Source organism: Molothrus ater, chromosome 4, assembly GCF_012460135.2.
Source record: "Molothrus ater isolate BHLD 08-10-18 breed brown headed cowbird chromosome 4, BPBGC_Mater_1.1, whole genome shotgun sequence".
In the NCBI taxonomy this organism is placed as follows: Eukaryota; Metazoa; Chordata; class Aves; order Passeriformes; family Icteridae; genus Molothrus; species Molothrus ater.
Genome location: NC_050481.2, coordinates 40428229 through 40447673, shown reverse-complemented (window position 1 = coordinate 40447673; position 19445 = coordinate 40428229). Strand labels below are relative to the sequence as shown.

The window sequence follows — 19445 nt, the reverse complement described above, 5'->3', positions numbered from 1 at the left end:
ACTTATCCTGTTTCTTGCAACTGGGTTGGAGGCAACATATTCTTATGTCTGACTCTGAGTGTTGTTTGAACTTAGAGACATGACCATACTACTCATATCCATAACTAAAATCTTAAAATGGAAACACAAAGGGTTAGGAACAACATGGACATCAGTAAAAGCAGTTACAGCACAAAAGGCACCAGGAAGAAGTACACAGGGACATGTGCTGGTTTTGACTGGGGTAGAGTTAATACAGCTCATCCACAATCCATAGAGCTGAAATATTGGGGCCACTGAGGACACAGGAAGTGAGACACCAAGATAGCATATAATTTGAGAGCATAAATGAGAATGAAAATTAGAAAAAAAATATGGAGAATCAGGAGCTTGCATTTTCTTCCTTTTTCATGCAGGTGTCCACAATTTCTGTAATAATCTGAGTGAGAGTAACAAAGATTCCCCAGAATCTCTAGATGAGTTAAAATGCCAGAAACAGCAACAGGTGGGAAAAGCTAAAATCCAGAGAGCTGGGGGAAAAGAAGGGCTATTTGTCCCGAGCCCAGAATTCTGAATCTCTCTGGACTAAATAGACAATATGCTAGCTTCCTGTGGATTATGAGGCAAAGCAGGCTGTCCTCTGCATGAGCTTTTGAACTCACATAGGAACATGAAGAGTGATTTCAATCCCTGTAACAACCAGTGGTCACCTAACTCTTCATTCCTGCAGTGGAGCTGCTGTGTCTGCTTGGGCAACGCCACCCCTTTGACATGATGATGTGCATCACAACAAGACATGGATGACTGCAAGACTCAAGCTCATTTGTTTCTCCATCCTGTGCTGAATATTCACTGCAGGGTCCAACCATGGTCCAGCTCAGGTGCACCTGCCCTGTGGCAGCCAACCTCTCTTCCTTCCCCTACACAAACAACCTGCCCCACCCACTGCACTCTTCAGAAGCTTACAAGTAAAGACTTCAACACATACTTAGCTTTGTGAGAACCTGGCTTTTCATCCTTATTTTACTAAAAAGACTTTTCTTAACATACTGTTTCAAAAACATCACAACACAAATAAAAGGGATGAAAGTACTTCTCCTGGGAGCTTAGAGAAAAGTTAGGGAAAGAGATTGAAATGGATGTATCGATGTTTTACAGCAATTTAGGCAAAAATGCACTGCAAATACATGGCAAAAATAATAATATGCATTTTTCACCCAGTAAACCATAAGGGCTACAATGTGTTGGGTAAGTCTCTAAACACTGGATGCACAGTAATTACATTAATTGAGTAACTCCTATGAATGGAGAATGTGCAAATAAACACCAAGTTAAAAAAATCAGCATGCCTGGCAGTCAATGATGCTGTAAAGTTAATTGTGTCAGCCTTCTCTCTGGAGTTGAAGCCTATCACTTTTATCACTCCCAGCATACAGTCCAGGCTGTGGTTCACTAAACCAGCAGGGATGACAGCAGATGCAGATCTTGGAAGCTCAGCACTGTCAGCTAAGAGTAGCTATGGGTTTTATTCCAAACTCTTTTAGGTACTTACAAAAGTAGAAACAGACCCAAACTCAGCTTAGGCTTTCCTGCACGCAGACAGGAGCAATGACATTAAAAAAGGAATAGTGGGATCCAGAGTGAATACAGATTTCTTGGCTTTCTCAAGACTTTCCTCTTTAAAGCAATCTACCCCCCTGCACTCAAAGGTCTCCTTATGGTCTCCCTTCCTCCATTAAATAGGAACAAGGGAAAAAACCCCAGTGACTTACAGATTCTAGCCCTTAAAATATTGCATGACAGCAGTGGTGTTATTTAAGATTATGTAGTGGTTTAATAATTCAAAAGCAGAAACTGTCTGGACACTGAATCATCAGACATGTACATTTTCTGTATCTCAAGAGAGTCTACTATGCCATCCACTGAGCTTCCAGACAGAAGATTATGTCTTGTTTGCTGCTCACAAAGAACACTGACCTAGAGTGAACTCAGTTAATGTAAGACACTTCTTTTAAGTGCTACACATATAATTCATATATTTAAAGAGTGAAGTTATAAAGGTGATTGTCAGAGGAATTTGCCAGCTTTCAGAAAAATGCTTGCTTCAAAAGTAACCTAGGCCAATACACAAGTATTTTCTACACCAAAATTTTGAAGGTCTTAAAATTATTTAAACATGTATGTGGACAGAACTCGTGAGGAAAAGAAAAAAAAAAAGAAGACAAATATCCTTATTAAAGGCAGCACAGACTAAGGTTTGATGTTGTCTTTGTCCAGGTTCATACAGATAAGAGGGTCTGGTTGCCAAAGACAGAACAGGGGTTACATTCTTAGCTCCTTATACTGGATTTCAAAGATTTACATTTAATGTATGGGATTTAAACCATGGTCAATAAATTACAAAGCAGGGCTGTACAAACATCTCATTGTTTAATTCTAAGTTAGAATAATGGAAGCACGTGCAGGAGCAGCCCTCTTGTTTTTTTAAAAACCCAAAAAATAACAAAAACCACAAATAAGATGTGCATTATCAATACAAACTTTTTGAATAAAATAAATTCATGAAAAATACATCTGAAGTAGTACTTAAATGGTGTTAAATCTGCTAAAATGATTTTCTCCTGAGCTGATGCTAAAGCTTAACAAGGGATAAAAGAAATACTCTGATTGGCTCATGAAATACTAGTTAAAGATGTGGAGTGGTTGCTATGTGATGTTATAAATAATTAGCATACCTTATTTCAGACAGAGCCATGGCCCAGATTTATGCCTGCACAATGGCTCAGCAAACTAGAGGGCTAGACAGCAACTGTAAGAGCCTGCACTGAGGAAAAAGGTTTATTATTCTTAGGCACTTTTGAAAATAGCATCTGGGGTCTTAGGAAATTTATCTTCACCATGAAACGCAGTGAAGCATCTGTTCATTAAAGCACAAACAACACAGGCAGACAAGTGCTGCTACAGGAAGAGATACAGAGAGGTTATGTGATAATAACAGACACATGTACAGTGGTAATGCTCTTCTCTCCCTCAGAGCATCAGCACCTAGTTAGGAAAAATAAACTATCAGAATATGAGAGAACATATGAGAGGCTATTTTGCAATAGCCACAAAGAATACAAAGGCTCAAAAAGCTACATATTATTTATTACAGGGATTTGGGCAGAGAAGTGAAAAGTGTCAGCACAAGAAGTTCTTTTTATTGGAAAGGAGAAAATTTCTGGATAATCCTCATACACTGAGAGAACATGTATGCTTGCTATATTAAATATGTCATGGCTGGGAGAGAAAGGCATTTCTCTAGTGAAGGGGAAAAATTGGTCAACAAAGGGTGGATTTTTTTTCTTCAAATAACTTTATCTACATTTTGGGAAGTAAGGCTCTCCCTTTTTTTTTTCCTTTTTTTTTTAAAATCTCAGACTTGAGAAATTCACATGATAATGGCTAGTGGAAAAAAAAAAGGCAGCAAGAGACTATGTGCTAACTTGCCTCAGGCTTCGTCTGAGCAACGTCTACAAAATAATCCAGCCAGTTGAACAATTTTTCATGTTTGGCTCTGTCTAACAAGAATAGCACAACACACCAAGTGAACTGATAATCATGCTCCCAGGAAACTCAAGGCATGTCACCAATAAATTATTATTCCCACCATGCAAAAATGGTTATATAAAAATATTGATCAAATAATTGAAAAAATACTTGCAATCTATGAAATTCTTCTAGTACATAGCATACATAGAAAAGATAACTTGGGAAAAAAATAATCAAAATTAATTAAGAGAATTACAATAGTGAACTTTGCCTTCTTCACATTCTAACCCTTACAATTTTTACCACTATTTTCAAAATCAGCCTAATAAACAAAATAACAAATAGGGAGAGAAAGCCAGTATTTACAAAATACGCTTGCAGTATTTTTTTCAAAGTGCAATAATTAAATGTCAGACAATTGTTTATTCCAAACATAGCACTCAATTGAGAATTATTAAATTCTCAGAACTCAGCATCAGTTATAGCAAAAGACATGTAAATTTCAAGGCTTTAAGTAACTCTTGCTCTAAAATGTAAGCAAAAAATTCCAGACATCAAAACATGGCTGTGGTTGGGCTGCCTAGATGAGACCGATGCATCAGGAATTTTCCTACTGAGGCATTTTTAATTAGCTACTTTTTGCAGCTATAAATGAGTAGTACAATGGAGAAGTTTCTCAGCTACTTTAGAGAACTGTAAACTCAGAACAGATAACATCTTGCCCAGGATCATACAAAGCACAAATGAAGAAGTTCTGCTCTCTTGAGCCGTAAAACCTCTGCCCAGTGCCTTAGTGCCTCAATGCAAAATGTCTCTACTAGATGCATTTTGCATTATTCACCCACTCCAGATACAACCAGTAGAGAAGCAGCATGTTCAAGAGTAGATTCTTGTTATAAGATTCCCTTTTTGTGGTGTTACAGTATCTCTAATCCAAGACAATTTCCATTTACCATTTGAGAAATATCAAATGCAGACAACAATACCTTCTGAACAGTACACCAGCATTTGTGAACACAGCAAGTGTATCTATAGCTCTCCAAAACTTTTAGTTTAGTCATGGAGAGAGATGTCTTTTTTTGTTGCTGTTTTTCAAGCAAGGGCAGTACAGAAGGAAAAGCCAGTACTGTGTCCAGGAAGGATCTGAGAACTCTTGGAATGCAGGCTGACACAGTCCTTTCACTTTAAATATAACCTCTCCCCAAAACAGGCACATCATTGTTACTGGACTCTACTACTTGCATCAGGTCACACACTGAGAGCCTGTTCTAGGTGAAGGAAGACATGCAGCTGTGTGGGAAACCTGGTCTTTAGAAGGGAGATCTCTACAGAGATCTCCATGAGGTTACCTCTTCAGAGGTTGGACAATGACTCTTGAACCAGTTGAATGATGCCAACAGAACCCTTATAAGTTACTACAACCAGCTTGAAAGCCACAAGGTGAAATGAGTTTGCTCTGGCCATGACATGTCATACTTAGTTTCCCATAGTTACTAAAGAACCCTTCACTCCTTTGGCTATGATGATAAAAAAGGTTATTTTGTGAGAAAAAATCACAAACAAGCTTATTCTGATACTGTCTGAAAAAAGAAACAAGCCAATATTTTGTTGTTTAGTACACCAAGTAATTTTTATTACTTATATCAAGTGAGGAATTTGCTCTGCAAAATGCATTCCACTTGAGTGGTCTTACCAAAGAGAACTCAATTCTCTATATGTTTAAGGATAAAGAACAAGTTCCAAGATTAGAACCCTGATGTCTCCTTTTACTTTTGGTTAGAATATTAGTCAATATTCCCATCCAGAAGGTACTGAGGATTCTTTAACTGCCTTTTTACAGCCATGTGCTCATCTGACTAATGATTTATGAATGACTGGTTACCTGGGAAGCAGGTGGTTAGGTGCTCCATTAGTGCTTCTTGTGTGACTTGTTTCCGGGCAGAGTTCATTGCTGAGATGGCCAGGCAAAGGATTTCCCCAAGTGGAATAAACTGTGACTGAGTGATGGGAGACATGCTGATGGGTGATACATCACCTGTAAAAAGACAAAAGATGTGCAATGAAGCATTTTGTTTAAAAATCTGCTCCTAGGACAAAGAGGTAGAGATCCAGCTGATGAAAATTCAGAGATCTCTAGTTTTTGTACTGAGCTGGGGATAAAACCCTTACAATGGAGAACCATCACCTTATTTCAAAACTTAAGACACGGAGAAATTAGGAAAAAGGGAGATGCACACTATGCAGACATAGTTTCTCAAAGGGTACAACTGACAGACTCAGAAAAATGCCAATAAATTAACACTCATGGTTGTAAAACCTCCTGTTAACATGCTACTAGGTAACTGCACAAACAAAACAGTTGCATGTATTTCTCTGGACATAAAAGGGGAAATTTCACTCCCCTTTCAAAGCATAGATCACCCACCATTCCCATTCGATATAGTATTTTTTATTAATAGTAACAAAGATAAAAAAAAAAGTTGCTAATTTAATGAATAACATTTTAACTCAGCTGATAAAGCACAGAACTCTTTAGAGGTCCAAAAGCATCAAAAAACCTTAAGACTGATATCCTGAATAAACCTCTCCCGGATCTACATGTCAAATGTCTTTGTACAAACTATATATTTTTTAGAAGAGAAGTTTTAGTGGTTTCAAGATGGCCTGAAAAGTGAGTTTGTTGTAACTTTTCTCATGTTGTCTTACAAACTATTCATTAACCTACAATTAAAAAAAAATCATTAAAAGATCTTAAAGTTATGGGAGAAATTACAATTTGATAATACTGGCACGACTACACATATACAAGCCCATTTTAACATGCTTTATCCAAGTACATAAATCTTTGATTCTGCTCTGTAAATCTTCTTGAAGTGGTAACAGCTCCCCAGTGATGTCAAAGAGAGGAAAGCAACAGGCTAAAATATTTTCCGTGCCAGTGAAAAAGGAGTAATAAAGAGTAAAAGACAGAACAAAGGGCACTTAATTATGAATCCTATTCTGCCCACAGGTCAGTCAATAGCCAGGGATTAAGTTCTACATAAATGGCTTTGAAATGTCACAAAAATCATCTTATTTCTGCTGTCACAGAGCAACACCTTGTGATCACACCATGAATCAAATTACTAGAAATTAATTAAAATTCAAATTTTCATTCTCAATTCAGAAGATCTAATATTTGCCCCATTAATTCTATATTCCTATTATGTCTACTAAACAAGAGCAGCAGCTTCCAAAATTGATTATCAAAATGCATTTACTCTGGCATTATACTCAGCACTTTGGTGGGAAAAAACTGGTGAGAGTAGTAAACTGCATAGCTGTCTCAGTGAGACTTATGAGCAACATGTTTCAATCACAAGCTCTACAATCTGCTCTACAGCAGTGATACACATTATCCAAGGCACAAGAATGATTTAAAACAATACATTTGTGCTATGCTATCTCCTGATTGCTTTTGCTTAATCAGGCCTGACCAGATCAATGCTGCATTCCCTTCCCAGCACAGCAGCAATCCTCCCCCTTCAACACAGTGAAGCCCAAGATCCCACTCATTCTTATCTGAACACAGAATTATGACCTTAAAATATAACATTCTCTGGACATTTTTTACTAAATACACCTAAAAGTTCCTGCCCCATGCATTACAGAGAACAGCAAAGATGACACACAGCTTACAGGGAAACATGAGAGATATGCTTCCACGTGACATGGGAGCAACACCATTTGTTCCCTCATCATTTTAGTATGGATAAAGAACATCACAGTTATTATATTGATATTTACTAATAATTATGTCTGCTGTGTCAGTTTAGACTCATTCTTAGACAAATCTTTGTAATCAGCCAGACACATAAGTTTACCAACTTTGATCACCAGTCATCATACACTTTGTATAGAGGATCAGTTTCTTTAATGATTAGTTTCATGTCTAAGAAGCATCAGAATTAAGGTAAGAATTATGTAGATTTAGCTAAATAATTTAAGACACTACTGTCTTTAACACAAAGATTATGTCATGGGTATCCTTGGGAGAACTACTAAATTAAGTTCAGTGCAATGTCAGACAGATTGGCATATAGTGGCCACAGCTGATAATCTTATCAAGTTCACAGGGCACTGAAATGGGCTCTCTGGTGTCCTGGTTTTGCCTGGGATAGAGTAGCTTTAAGGGCATCCAGGTAAAGGGCAGCAACTCCTTAATTGTTCTATCTGTATCATCAAAGACCTGGCAATTTCTCAAACCTAAGCAGCCTGGCAGGAGTATCCCTGTGCCTGTTCCCAGCCATGCACTCTCACTGCCACCTACACAGGTGCCAGGACAAGAAAGCAGGAGGAAGACCTCTTTCTTTCCGTGGTATGGGAATGATCCATTCACAGCTAACCAGAATGATACTCAGGATGTAGAGAAGGGGCCATAATACCATAACTAGCCTCCTACTGGTTGGGAAGTGGGAAAGGGACTCAAGGAGTTCTATACCTGAAGCTTTGCTCTGCAGCCTTGTAGTTGCCCACAGAGGGATGCTTGGACAAGAACTCAGAAACCAGTTGCTCTGCTCATGTCCAGGAGTAGCCCATCCCTCTCCCATGACTGCCAAGAGCCTGCAGAAATCCACTTCTGAGATCACTTCCAGTAGGGACTTGTTAACTGAAAACTGGCTAAGTACAAGCTAAGAAATAATAAAATTTACCTGATTTTAGTAACTTCACACAATTCTCCCTTTTAAAGTAGGCCTTCAGCAAGGAATTGCTTTCTAGGTTAGTGAGCAGAAAACACTCACTGACCCCCTGCCAGTAGGGCTCTTGTCACCAGGAACAAGCCAGGGATTTCCACTGCAATACTAACTATAGTTCACATAACTCCTCAATATGAAACATTCAGTAGTGGTTCCTCAATGTTAACACAATTTCTAGCACAGCACATTATAGTTAGTATACCAGGGTAACACACACCCTGCTTGCAAATATATGGAGCTTAACAACCATTTAATTAATTACAAAGATTACTATAATTGCCCATTAAATTTTAACTTAAATGGCTTTAAATGAAATAGAGATGTTTAAAAAATATTGGTTTATGTGAGGGCCTTTCTGGTTTGTAAGGGAATATTGTGAGTTAAGCCTTATTCCTTTCCACTGAGTGCTCCTCAACCTTCTTCATTATGACAAGGAAACTTGTTTCAGCTCTGTTGTGATAGAATGATCTCCACAGCTTGTTGTTCATAACTGTCTGCTGGAGATAGTTACTAGCTCTTGTTTAAAAAGGCTAGCACATATTTTGAGCAGACCTAGTGATAGAAAGCCAAACTCCCCTCACTCAGGGAACCTCTAATTTGCCAGATTTTATCTTGACTGTCCCGTGGCTCTGGGAAATCACACACACTCTGTGGTTATAGTTAAGTCAACAAACTTCTTTGATGCACAGAAACAGCAAATATCTTGCATCTATGAGATAATATAATACATTAACATCAATTACACACATAAATACTGTTAGGGTGTTGAACAGAAGGTTTGCTACAACTTCTTTAGGAAAAGATCTGCTCAAAAAAAAAAAGGCAAATATGCTTTTCCTAATTTTTTTGAAGACCACATCCCTTACATCTAGCATATGGCTCCTGTTAGCTCTGACTGATGCTTGTCTCAAGTAGCTTTCTTTTGAAATCAAATTACTAGCCTCAACTTTCATATGTTTGTGTTCCCAATTAAATGAAAACTAGAGCTCAGAGAGCAGTTTTCACCAGCTGACTGCATGTTTTGTTTAAATATGAGATATATACATATATATATATAGCTTCAGCTCTGTTTCTGCAATGTCTTTCCAAACCTCTCTCTAAATAATTTTAAAAAAAGTTTTCTAGAATTCTTGTATTAAGTGACATTCAATTTTAAAGAATGTCTAAGCACATAAGAAACAGTGAACGGGAATTGTACTCATTTATGCCTTGGGGATTTGTATCGCTGGCCTGGGGGGAAAATTATTTTTATTACTTAGAACAAAAGATAATGTAGCACATAAAATAAACACTTAGCTCTTACACAGCACTTTTGTTCAGTGGTTTTAAAACACTCTGAAAAACTGGGAACCATAACTATCCTTAACATACAGATGAGAAATTGATGGTCTAACATAGCTGAAACCCACATCCTGAACCCATACCAGCCAGAACTTTTCCTGTGCCAGGGTATCTAGTGTGTCTGTTCTCTGCAAGTCTGGGTAACACCATTTTGAGAGGAAATGAGGCAGACTACATTCTGTACCATGTATCAGCAATTAACTATCAACTACATACCAATGACAGACTTTTTATTAGTGATTCTACTGCTGGAAAGAAGTGACCTGGAAGTCAAACTCTTTGTCTCATGAACTTTGCATAAAGATTACTTGAAAAATCACCTCTTGACTTACAAATGGAACCAATTCAGTACAACCACTGTAAATGAATTAAAGAAATTACAGTGCAAAATCATACTATATTAGAATTTATACACCCTATTTCTCTGAAACAGGGAGGAGACCCTCTGATTTACACACTGCATCCTGTAAAGTACAGGAAGTCAAAGCCCTTCTTTAGGCACTCAACACCTTTTTAATCTTTTGTTTCCTATGGCTCAAGACAACCTTTAAACACAATTTTTAGCCTGGTTTACACAGAAAATGAGGCTTGCACAATCACAATCTGTGTGTTTGTATGTGTCGGGGAGATTGAGCCTCACTAGACAAGAGTAGGGATTCTAAAACAAGTGCTTGCTACACTTGTATAGATGAATACTTTGTATAGATGCTACACATTACATCTATACAGAGCTTCAGGCATAGCAGCTTCCCACTACACAGGACAGAATCCAGTCAAAAAACACTTGACAAGGGAACTCTGACTTCACTTCTTTTGCTGCTTACAGAACTACATTATTAATCAGAAAACATCAAGCTAGAGCACAGTAACTTCATGGCATCTCATGATTATAGTGGTGGCTGCAACAGAAATCCCCTACAAAAATTTTCTTGCAAACAGCCTGTTGTCATCAACACTTGTCTATGATTTCATCCTGGGAAGAACTACAGAAAGGTGATTTTCTAACAAAACTACTTGAAATGGGCAAAGGAGGGCCTAGAATATTATAATTTTTTCTCAATAATACTGAAAGTAAAAAGTCTCTTCTAGAAAAGTACACTTTCAGATTTACTTGATGAAGGGACAGATGCTGAAGAAGTTAAATGTCTGGCCTGGGTTGCACAATTACCCCATTTTGCCCCAAACCCCAGCTTGACTGAATTATGCTAATTAAAGAATACCTTGTAAGTAGATGCAGCAAACCTATTCTAATGTGAATTCACAACAAGGAATTGCCATTTTAAGTTAGACATTCCCATTTGACTGAACAAAAGGAGGGAAAAGGAGGAATATGCAGATTTCTTTGGTATTAATCAGACTACTGTGAAGTACCTTGAATCTGCACTAGCATGCTAACACAGAAAAGATCACATTTCACTGACAAAATCAGAAAAAAAGAAAATTAGAAGAAATGTTGCTTGTTCTGTTTCCAGACATAGCCTAAGTCCTCCTTTTAAGCTACATTTCCTGGAGTATTTTATGAAAAACGCTGCAGGTTGTGTTTACTGGACAGATATACATATTAGAGGACGGATAACAACAATAAAAAAATACATTAAAGATTTTTCCATTTATTCCTGTTTAAGAGCAGCTTAAACAAAGGCTCCACAAATGCAGTAATACATTCATTCACTAACCAGCAAGTTCCCTCTGCATCTCTGAAATGCACACCCACCAAAATAAATAATGAACACTTCCAAGAGCGTGACCACTCCAAATCTACACAGCCTGAAGAAAACATATCAAACTTACCATAACCAATATAACAAACCTAAACAGAGTTCTAGTTCCTTACTAGTTATTAACTTCAACTGTGTAAATTGATCTTTTTAATCATTCAGAACCAGCTAAAATCATGATCTCCAGCTTCACCAAGTGGCACCAACTTTCAGAAACAGGTGCTAAATTACCCACAGTCAGCAGACTCACATGCATTCATCCTGTGTATTTCCTGTGCTTTAATTTTCCTTTTCTTTGTTCATGTCCTGTGGCCAGCTGCCTCCTGATCCAAAGTGATATACCAGCACGTGTTACAACTATGATCATAAAAAGTTTCTGCTGGAGCACGGAACTTTCCCAGAGGATTCAGTTGAGGAGATTTCTGTAGCGTTGCTTATCCTGGGAAGGAGGTGTGGGGGGACTGTGTTTTTTTAATATATTGTGTGCTTTAGAATGTGTTTCCCCAAACAATATTTTTCAAATGCATTTTTTAATAAATGTCCATGTCTGTATTCCTGGCACACAATATGTTAAAAAAGGGGGACTTACCTGAACCCCTATGGTCTGGTTCCATGCTCCAGTACAGTATCCAGAGAAGCTGTGATGTAACAACAATGTGCATATTGGGGCTTTATATCACTGTGGAAGCTGGCTGAATGCAGCATAGGTCAGTGCCACAGGACCTGAAAGAAGGAAAACAAAGCATGCTTTTAGGCATTAATATGCTGAACACCCACCTCTCAAAGCAGGAAATAGGGGCAAACTGAAGAAAAAAATACAGTTATCTATGCAGGTCCACTGAAAGGAACACTATTTCATGCAATTCTCATATAAGCATGAGAAATAAATGGTTAAGAAATTACAGAGTAGGTGGAGAAGAATCTAAAAGGGACTACAAATATAACTCCCACACAGTGTTTTGAAAACATCTCTCTCTCTTTGCCCTGTTTCCATGGAATGGCTGAAATCACGTTCTGATACCACCCCCTGTTCCGAAGGCACTCACAGTCTTTGCAAAGCACCTCTCCACTGCAGTGCCTCAGGATTCTGCAGTGTCACTCCTCTTCTCCCTGGCTCTCTGCAAAGTGAAGTCATAGGAATGGATCAGCCAACCTGACTTCTCACTACCCTGCCCAGAATCCTTTGTGAACTGAAATGAGTCATCGCTCTGAAAAAATCCACAGCGCAATGTTCCAGGTTTCTCCCTGTGTCTGCGCTGGCTTCTTTGTCTTTGAAATGAAGTGCCTATGCTTCTGGAACAGTGCCCAGCTGCATTGTACAGGATAACAAGCCAGCCTTCTCATTAAGTGGACAAGAAAGCTATTTACATGCATTAGCACAGACAAGTTAAAGCTTTAACCCTCTAGTCAAGATAAAAAAAATCACCCTTAACATATCTTCTTGATGTAATGCACAACTCCCCCTATACACAGAAACGTAAATGCACAGACATACATGGGCATACAGATACTTACACAGAGCAGTATTTTCTTTAACTATTCACTATTTTTCATGACACTTACCAGTTTTAGGTCTATTAATTAAAAAGAATGATTTACTCTCTTTTGTCAGTCCTGAAGAATGCTGCAGATCTAAATGTAACAAGCAGCTCTGCTGTACACTAGATCAAAGTTGTGCTGCTGTGAACTGTTAATCAAAAAATTAGAAGCAGTGGACAAGTTCTTGTAAGCTTATTTTTCATTATCCCATTCACCATTTGGGCTTAAAACAAAGTGAGCCCTGAAACCATGCCAGACAGAAAATGTCAAACTGTTCCAAGAGCCGAGGGCCAGCAGAGCTGCTTCGGCTTCTGCTACCACTGACAAAGAAGGTAATGCTCAGAACGAGGTCACTGTGTCAGGATCTCACTCCCAGTGCTAGGTTTTCTTTTACTTGGTGAGGATATGCTAAGGTAAGTATCAGGAAGACACAGAAGAAATAGGAATAGTGTACAAGATGAGAGACAGATGCTGCTGTTTCAGAGGAACATTTTTAGTTGTTCTGAGATATTATTTTAAAAGAAGGAAACACTTAAAATTGACTTTACTGTAAAAGAACTATTTCTAGTCATGACCTAACCATCAAAATCAGACCAATATGCCAAAATGGAGGTGCAAAAGGAAAAAGGAAGTTTTGCTACAAAGCACCTCTTTAAAGGTTCCTACATTCCATGCATTCTGAAATGGTTTGAAGCAAAGAAGGCACATAATCCACAGAACTTTGAAACACAGCACTTTAGGACTCACCTGTGCTATGCTGGAACAGGCAGTTCCCCTATGTGTTTCACCAAATGAACACACCAGGTGCTTAGGACTGAATGAAATACATAAGTCACTACCACCCTGGCCCTTCAAAAACCCTGGCAGTGAAAGAATCCAACCAAGCATTAAACAGGTCTGTGTGTTTCAAGAGGACAAGTAAATAGCTGGGTTATACAGCTACAGTTTGTTATATGAACAAACATCACTTTTGGCCCCAGGTCTGTGGGGGTTGTTAAGCAGCAAAGCCATACACATCGATTGACAAGTGTACCACACTGGTAGTTACACAGTAGCCAAAATCTCAACATTAAAAGCTGGGGGCTTGCTATACGCACAGTCAACAATTTTTGTGTTCCCTGAAAGGCCTCCTTCCAGCAAATCTTCCTTCAGCTTTACAGAATTTTTGCCTTCACTGGAACTGCAGCATCAGCCACAACACCTCTATTGAATCCAACTTGACATTTACAATGTTTTGGGTCCCCTAGGATTGTCCTTCAGCAACTTTGGTTGTCTACTAAGTACACACCCACTTTACAGCAACAAAACCCATCCCATGAAAAAAAATTTAAAAAGTGAATTAGAACAAGCACTTATTGAAAGTAAAAACAACAGTTCTGATCTCCTTCCCCTTTGCACCAGACAACTGCCATGCAAAGCTAAATGGGCTCATGCATGCAGCACTGTTTTCACAGACACGCACAAGTTCTTGCTGCAGCAGTCTTGCAACTAACAGCAAAGTTAAAACACTGGCAGAAGAAAGCTAAAGGTAATACTGCAGCCTAAATAGCTTTTCTCTCTACCAAATTTCTCTAGCACTTGAATCCATATTATATGCTCAGGACCAACTCAAGTATTCTGAACAGACTGATACAACTGCAAGCTCTTTCAGTGAGACAATTCCTCTAGTATGTGTGATGCCTATAGATACCTGGAATGCACCAAGCACGCATAGACATCTTGTGTGCATGCACCTAGGCATGCCTTTACTCAAATTCCTCAGTTTACAGCACTGTTACACAGCCCTTTAAGCAGTATTAACAACAAGAAATACCTGATACCTCAAGCATAGCAGAGAGCAAAAGTGAGAGACCAGCAGTGGGGAAAATATAAATGAGAATGTTTAGAAGAGCTGAAGTTGATGGACAAACCAGTGCTGCCATCATCAGTGATGTCACAGGACATGGCCTCACAGGAAGAAGCCCTAGCCAAAATCCCACATGCACTCCCCAACCAGGGCAGATGCTGGTTCCCCCATTCCACATCTCCCCCCGTAGCACGACGGAGGTTGGTACTAAAACAAAAGCTGCCTTACTGATAGGATACAGCACAAATACACCACATGCTTCTCTCTGTATAACTCCATGCATGCATGTGCATCCAAACAGACCAGTACAAAATGCAGTATAGCTTAACATCAATCTTCATCACACACTGAGGAAGCAGATGATGTAAAAATCCCAATTTCTTTGTTTGCACACACTCCTTTGTCAAACTCTACATTAGCTTGCATGTATCCTTCAGTCTTCCCAAGCTGGGGCCTGGGATTCCCCTCCTTTGCCACAGCCCTTTCCCGATCACTAGAGGGAAACTCAAGAGAAGGAAAGGAATATGCTAAAATGGGGATACACACACACAGACCCACACACATGGTAACACATGAGAGAAAATAAAAAAGCTTAAAAAAGAACATGCTCAAAAGAAGCCAAGAAGGTTATCAAGAGTGCAAGTCCATCTTGCCAGTTACCCAAATTTCAGAGGCTAAAATCAGCTATCAGTGCTCAGCAACTGTAGCTGCAGAGACCATAATCATCTACCAGAGGATTATAGAATATTCTGAGTTGGAAGGGACCCACAAGGATCATCAAGTCCAACACTAGTAAACAGCTCATAAACAGACCAAACCTGCAACCTTGGTGTTTTTAGAACCATGTTCCAACCAACTGAGCTAATTTCAGTGTTGGTCATCATGATCAGCTCCACAAGAAGGAATTTCACAAAGCAGGAACCACCCAGACACTACACTAGGAACACAGCCCAGGAATCCTGTGGTCTCAGAAGAAACCAGATTGAGGAACATCAGAAAGATACCAACTTACACTTCCATTTCTTTAGGAAATCTCTTAATGCAAGAAATTCTGACATATTAGTGCTCCACTAACAACTTACTTGCAGTATGCTAATAAGTTCCGCTTGACTTACCTGAACAAATCTCCTGGTTCTTTAAGAAATCACAAGAGGAAACATGATCAGGGTATTAAGTTCACTAAGATCTCAATAAGTAAAGCCCATCTGTTTCTGTGCTAGCTGTCTAGGAGCTAAATATCCTTCCTCTTTTTTTTTTCTTACTCCTGCTGCTTACACGCCAGTTTATTAGCAGAGAACACACCTACACTGCAGATCTCAGTGCATTGGCCTTTAAAAATCACACTCTTCTAGAGTTCTTTTCTATGTCTGCCCTTCCTGTCCCTTTAATCCTGTTAGAGGACTCCTCTACATTTACTCTAACTTACGTAACTTTCCTTTAAAAGCAACAACCAGCATTCTACACCATATTCTAGTGTTCCAGCTAACCTCCCACCTGCATGGGAAATTGCAATTTCCTTACTTTTAGTAGAAATACCCTACTTTATACCCTGCTTTTTTCCCCACAGCTGTATTTTATTGGGGGCTCACTGCCACCCTACAACTGAGTAAGCAGTTCCAGTTAACCTTTTTATGCTGACTGCAAGTGAGTTTGAAGCAAATATTTCTAGGTTTGACTCCCAAGACCACGATCTTCAACAGCTCGCTCTGTGGATATGATTAAGGATCTTTGATCATCCCGTTTTTCTCAGCTGTTAGCCATTTTTAAGCATCTCTGCTTACCGCATTCTAAAATAGAATCTCAAAACCTAGGACCAAAAACAAACAATGCTTTAAGTGTTACCTAATGCAGGACAGAATCATTATCCAGTGTGACACTTGCTAATACAACCAGCCAGGAAACAGCATTTGAATGAAAACATCAAGTCTTAACGGGAGAACCAAGGCAAGCAACGTCCCTCCCTCAAAAAGCCCACTAGGTAAAACAATTGTGTCTTTTTAGAATTCAACTACTAAATGAGTCTTCTTTAAATTATAGCTCACTGGAAAGTATGTGATATTTTAAACCACACAGAAGAATTCTGTAACATATATGTTGTCATTAGGACCACAAAATGAGATAAGAGGAGGGTTTGGGGCTTTTTCATAGAAAATCTGCTACTATCAAATTAATTTGACTCATGTTAATGCTATATTGTAATCAACCATACCAACACCCCACTCCCTCAAAAACAAAGCCTGCCTGTTCTCTGGCAGCAAACAGCAAATGAAAGGAAAGATAGAAGCATTTTAAAAACCTGACACTAGAGGAGGTTTGGCAAGAGAGAGTAAGCAAATGAGAAACAAAAGAAAGAAAACCCAACAAAGATAAACCTAGATGTTTTCTTATAGAAATTTTAAAAACACAGATAAAAATGCTCCTTTCCAAACACTTCTGAAAGCACAAAACACAGTTGTTGAAGGTCTTAACAAGATGTTCTTCACTATCCTCTTCAGTTTAGCCAGAACATATGCAGTATGGCTGGAGATGCTGCAGCAAACATTCAGCAAGAATCTAGTCAGCAGAAAAAATTCTTGAAAGGTGAAGTGATAATTAGCAACACAACCCGAAGACATAGTGCACTCTCTCTCATTTATATTGACTGCTGTAACCATTAAAAGATTTTCAGCCCAAAGACAGTACTGTAGTGGTTACAGCTTTTCAAACCAATAGTGATGACTGGCAGATAACATCAGGTTAAAATAAGAACCTGCAACACTGAACACAAGTCCCATGGTACTGCAGCAGCCTTTAACAGCCCAGTTTTTCCTGGCTAGGAGAGAACTGATGAAAAGGCCAGGCATGGAATCAATTAACTTAGTGCCGAAGTGCTTTTAAAAAGAAAAGGTTAGATGCTCCAAAGACTTAGCAGTTGAGAGTTTACTGGGTCATTTTTTCCCTGTAGTTGAGAGTAGAGTTTTCAATATGGCTGGAGTACCTTTAAGAAGATGTACTTTAAAGTGAAATTGAAATATTTTACACCTCAATACATGAAGAAGCTGTATTAGTATATTCTGCCCCTATGCTCTACCTGCACGAGGTAGATGCAATGACCCCTGCTTCCCACAGTGGTTCGAAATTCTTTCAAATTGTGTCCTTTGGTCTCACCTGTGTGGGGATTAGCTGTGAGGATGGGAACAAAGGAAATGCCATGGCACAACAGTTCAGCAACTCACCAAATCTGCTGCCTGCCTCATGCTCATCAATCATTTTATAGAGGAAGCATTAGAAATCCAACTGCACACATTACCACTAGTGTATACTGCACCTTAAAGGGAAATGCCCGTGTTCCAGAAACAGTTGAGATCCTCAGGGACTGGCATATTTTGACTTTTTATCCCAATGAGTATAACTATCAGCAAATGCAGCAACCAAAACCTACCTCCCCAAATAAATGACCTGGAACCAGGGGTTCCCACAATTAAACAACTCACTGGATGAAGTATTTCCTCCTGTCCATTTCACAAATCTTTTACTTTTGAATTTTACTGAGCACTTATTTACAGGAAGCAGTAAACTAAAACCTACAACAGACATTCTACTACTTTTTAAACAGCAATACATCTCTACCTGCTGCTCTACCATTTAAAAATGAAATCTCAGAAATCTGAAAATTGCCTTGTACAGGAGCCATAAAACCATAGTATCCAAAAGGATAAAATTACCAATTTCACAGAGCAACCTCTCTTGTATGACTTCTTGCATACCTCCTCATTTATAGCCGTAAGTTTAGACTTTTAATTACCACTCCTGACTCATCTAACGCATGCACCGTCTCCAGCAACACGCAGAGACCATGCTCCTAAAAAAGCACAAAACTTAACCAATTTAAGCACTATTTTGTCAGTGCCCACTGCACTGCTTCATCCTACAGTGCTGATGTCACTACTCTGCAGAATTGCTCAGCTGTTTCACTCAGCTGTCGCTAGTCTCTTCAGAAATCCTCCTCAGCAGTCTTAATGAACCTGAACAACTGCAATCTGACAGACAGGGTTACCACTTCATTATACATTCCATCCTTCAGATTTTTTGTATAGCTATTAAACCCCAAACATTTGGTATTGATCCCTGCTGCACAAAGCACCATTAACCATTTACAGGGCCCAGAAGGGGCCATCCTTCTTTTTTCTCTTCTCCACACTAAACTGAGCTTGACAAGACTCTTCTTTTGGACTTCCACCAAGCATTTATAAAGCACTAGAGTGTGGAGTTCTTGTGCTCCCTGAGTGTCGCTATGACCCAGTTTTCTGAAAGATGAGAGCACATAAAAATAGTTGTCTCTTTGCCCTCTTATTCAGTATAGAGACACCTAAACTAGGATATCAAGGCTAGATTCCTGAGATGATCTCAGGAGCTGATGATGATCTCACCTTCAACTGAACTTAACCAAAAGGCTAGCAAAAGGAGAAGCAAGATAATTTCTTTAACAAATTTCACAAGCAAACATAGGACACAGTGAGAAAAAAATAATGTATCAAAAAAGGTTGAGATCAAAGCATAGAGGATACATAAACCCAAACTCTGAATTACTACATTTTACGCCATAGCAAGATAGTTATTTTCTAACACACATTAAAACAACAAAATAAGTCTTTCCTTATATCTTGTCACCATGTTGTAATTTCTTACTCTCGGCCATTAAGAAAAAACTCCTTATAGTTACCATCGTGTTCTTTCACCAAGCAATCTCCACAGGCAGTACTTTAACTCACCCAG

General features: G+C 38.8%; 1 protein-coding gene across 8 annotated transcripts in view; it reads right to left on the bottom strand.

The window, feature by feature from the left end:
• STOX2 (storkhead box 2) overlaps positions 1 to 19445 on the bottom strand; it is a 143925-nt gene that overhangs the window by 14189 nt on the left and 110291 nt on the right. For 5 of the 8 annotated variants that reach the window (XM_054514572.1, XM_036381832.2, XM_036381835.2 and 2 more), the window contains one exon: positions 5393 to 5545. In XM_054514572.1, the coding sequence (XP_054370547.1) occupies positions 5393 to 5545 (153 nt within the window). Of the gene's footprint in view, positions 1 to 5392; positions 5546 to 11555; positions 11755 to 11894; positions 12029 to 12351; positions 12406 to 19445 lie in introns of those variants that run through there. The other 3 variants (XM_036381833.2, XM_036381836.2, XM_036381834.2) reach the window with 3 other exon arrangements.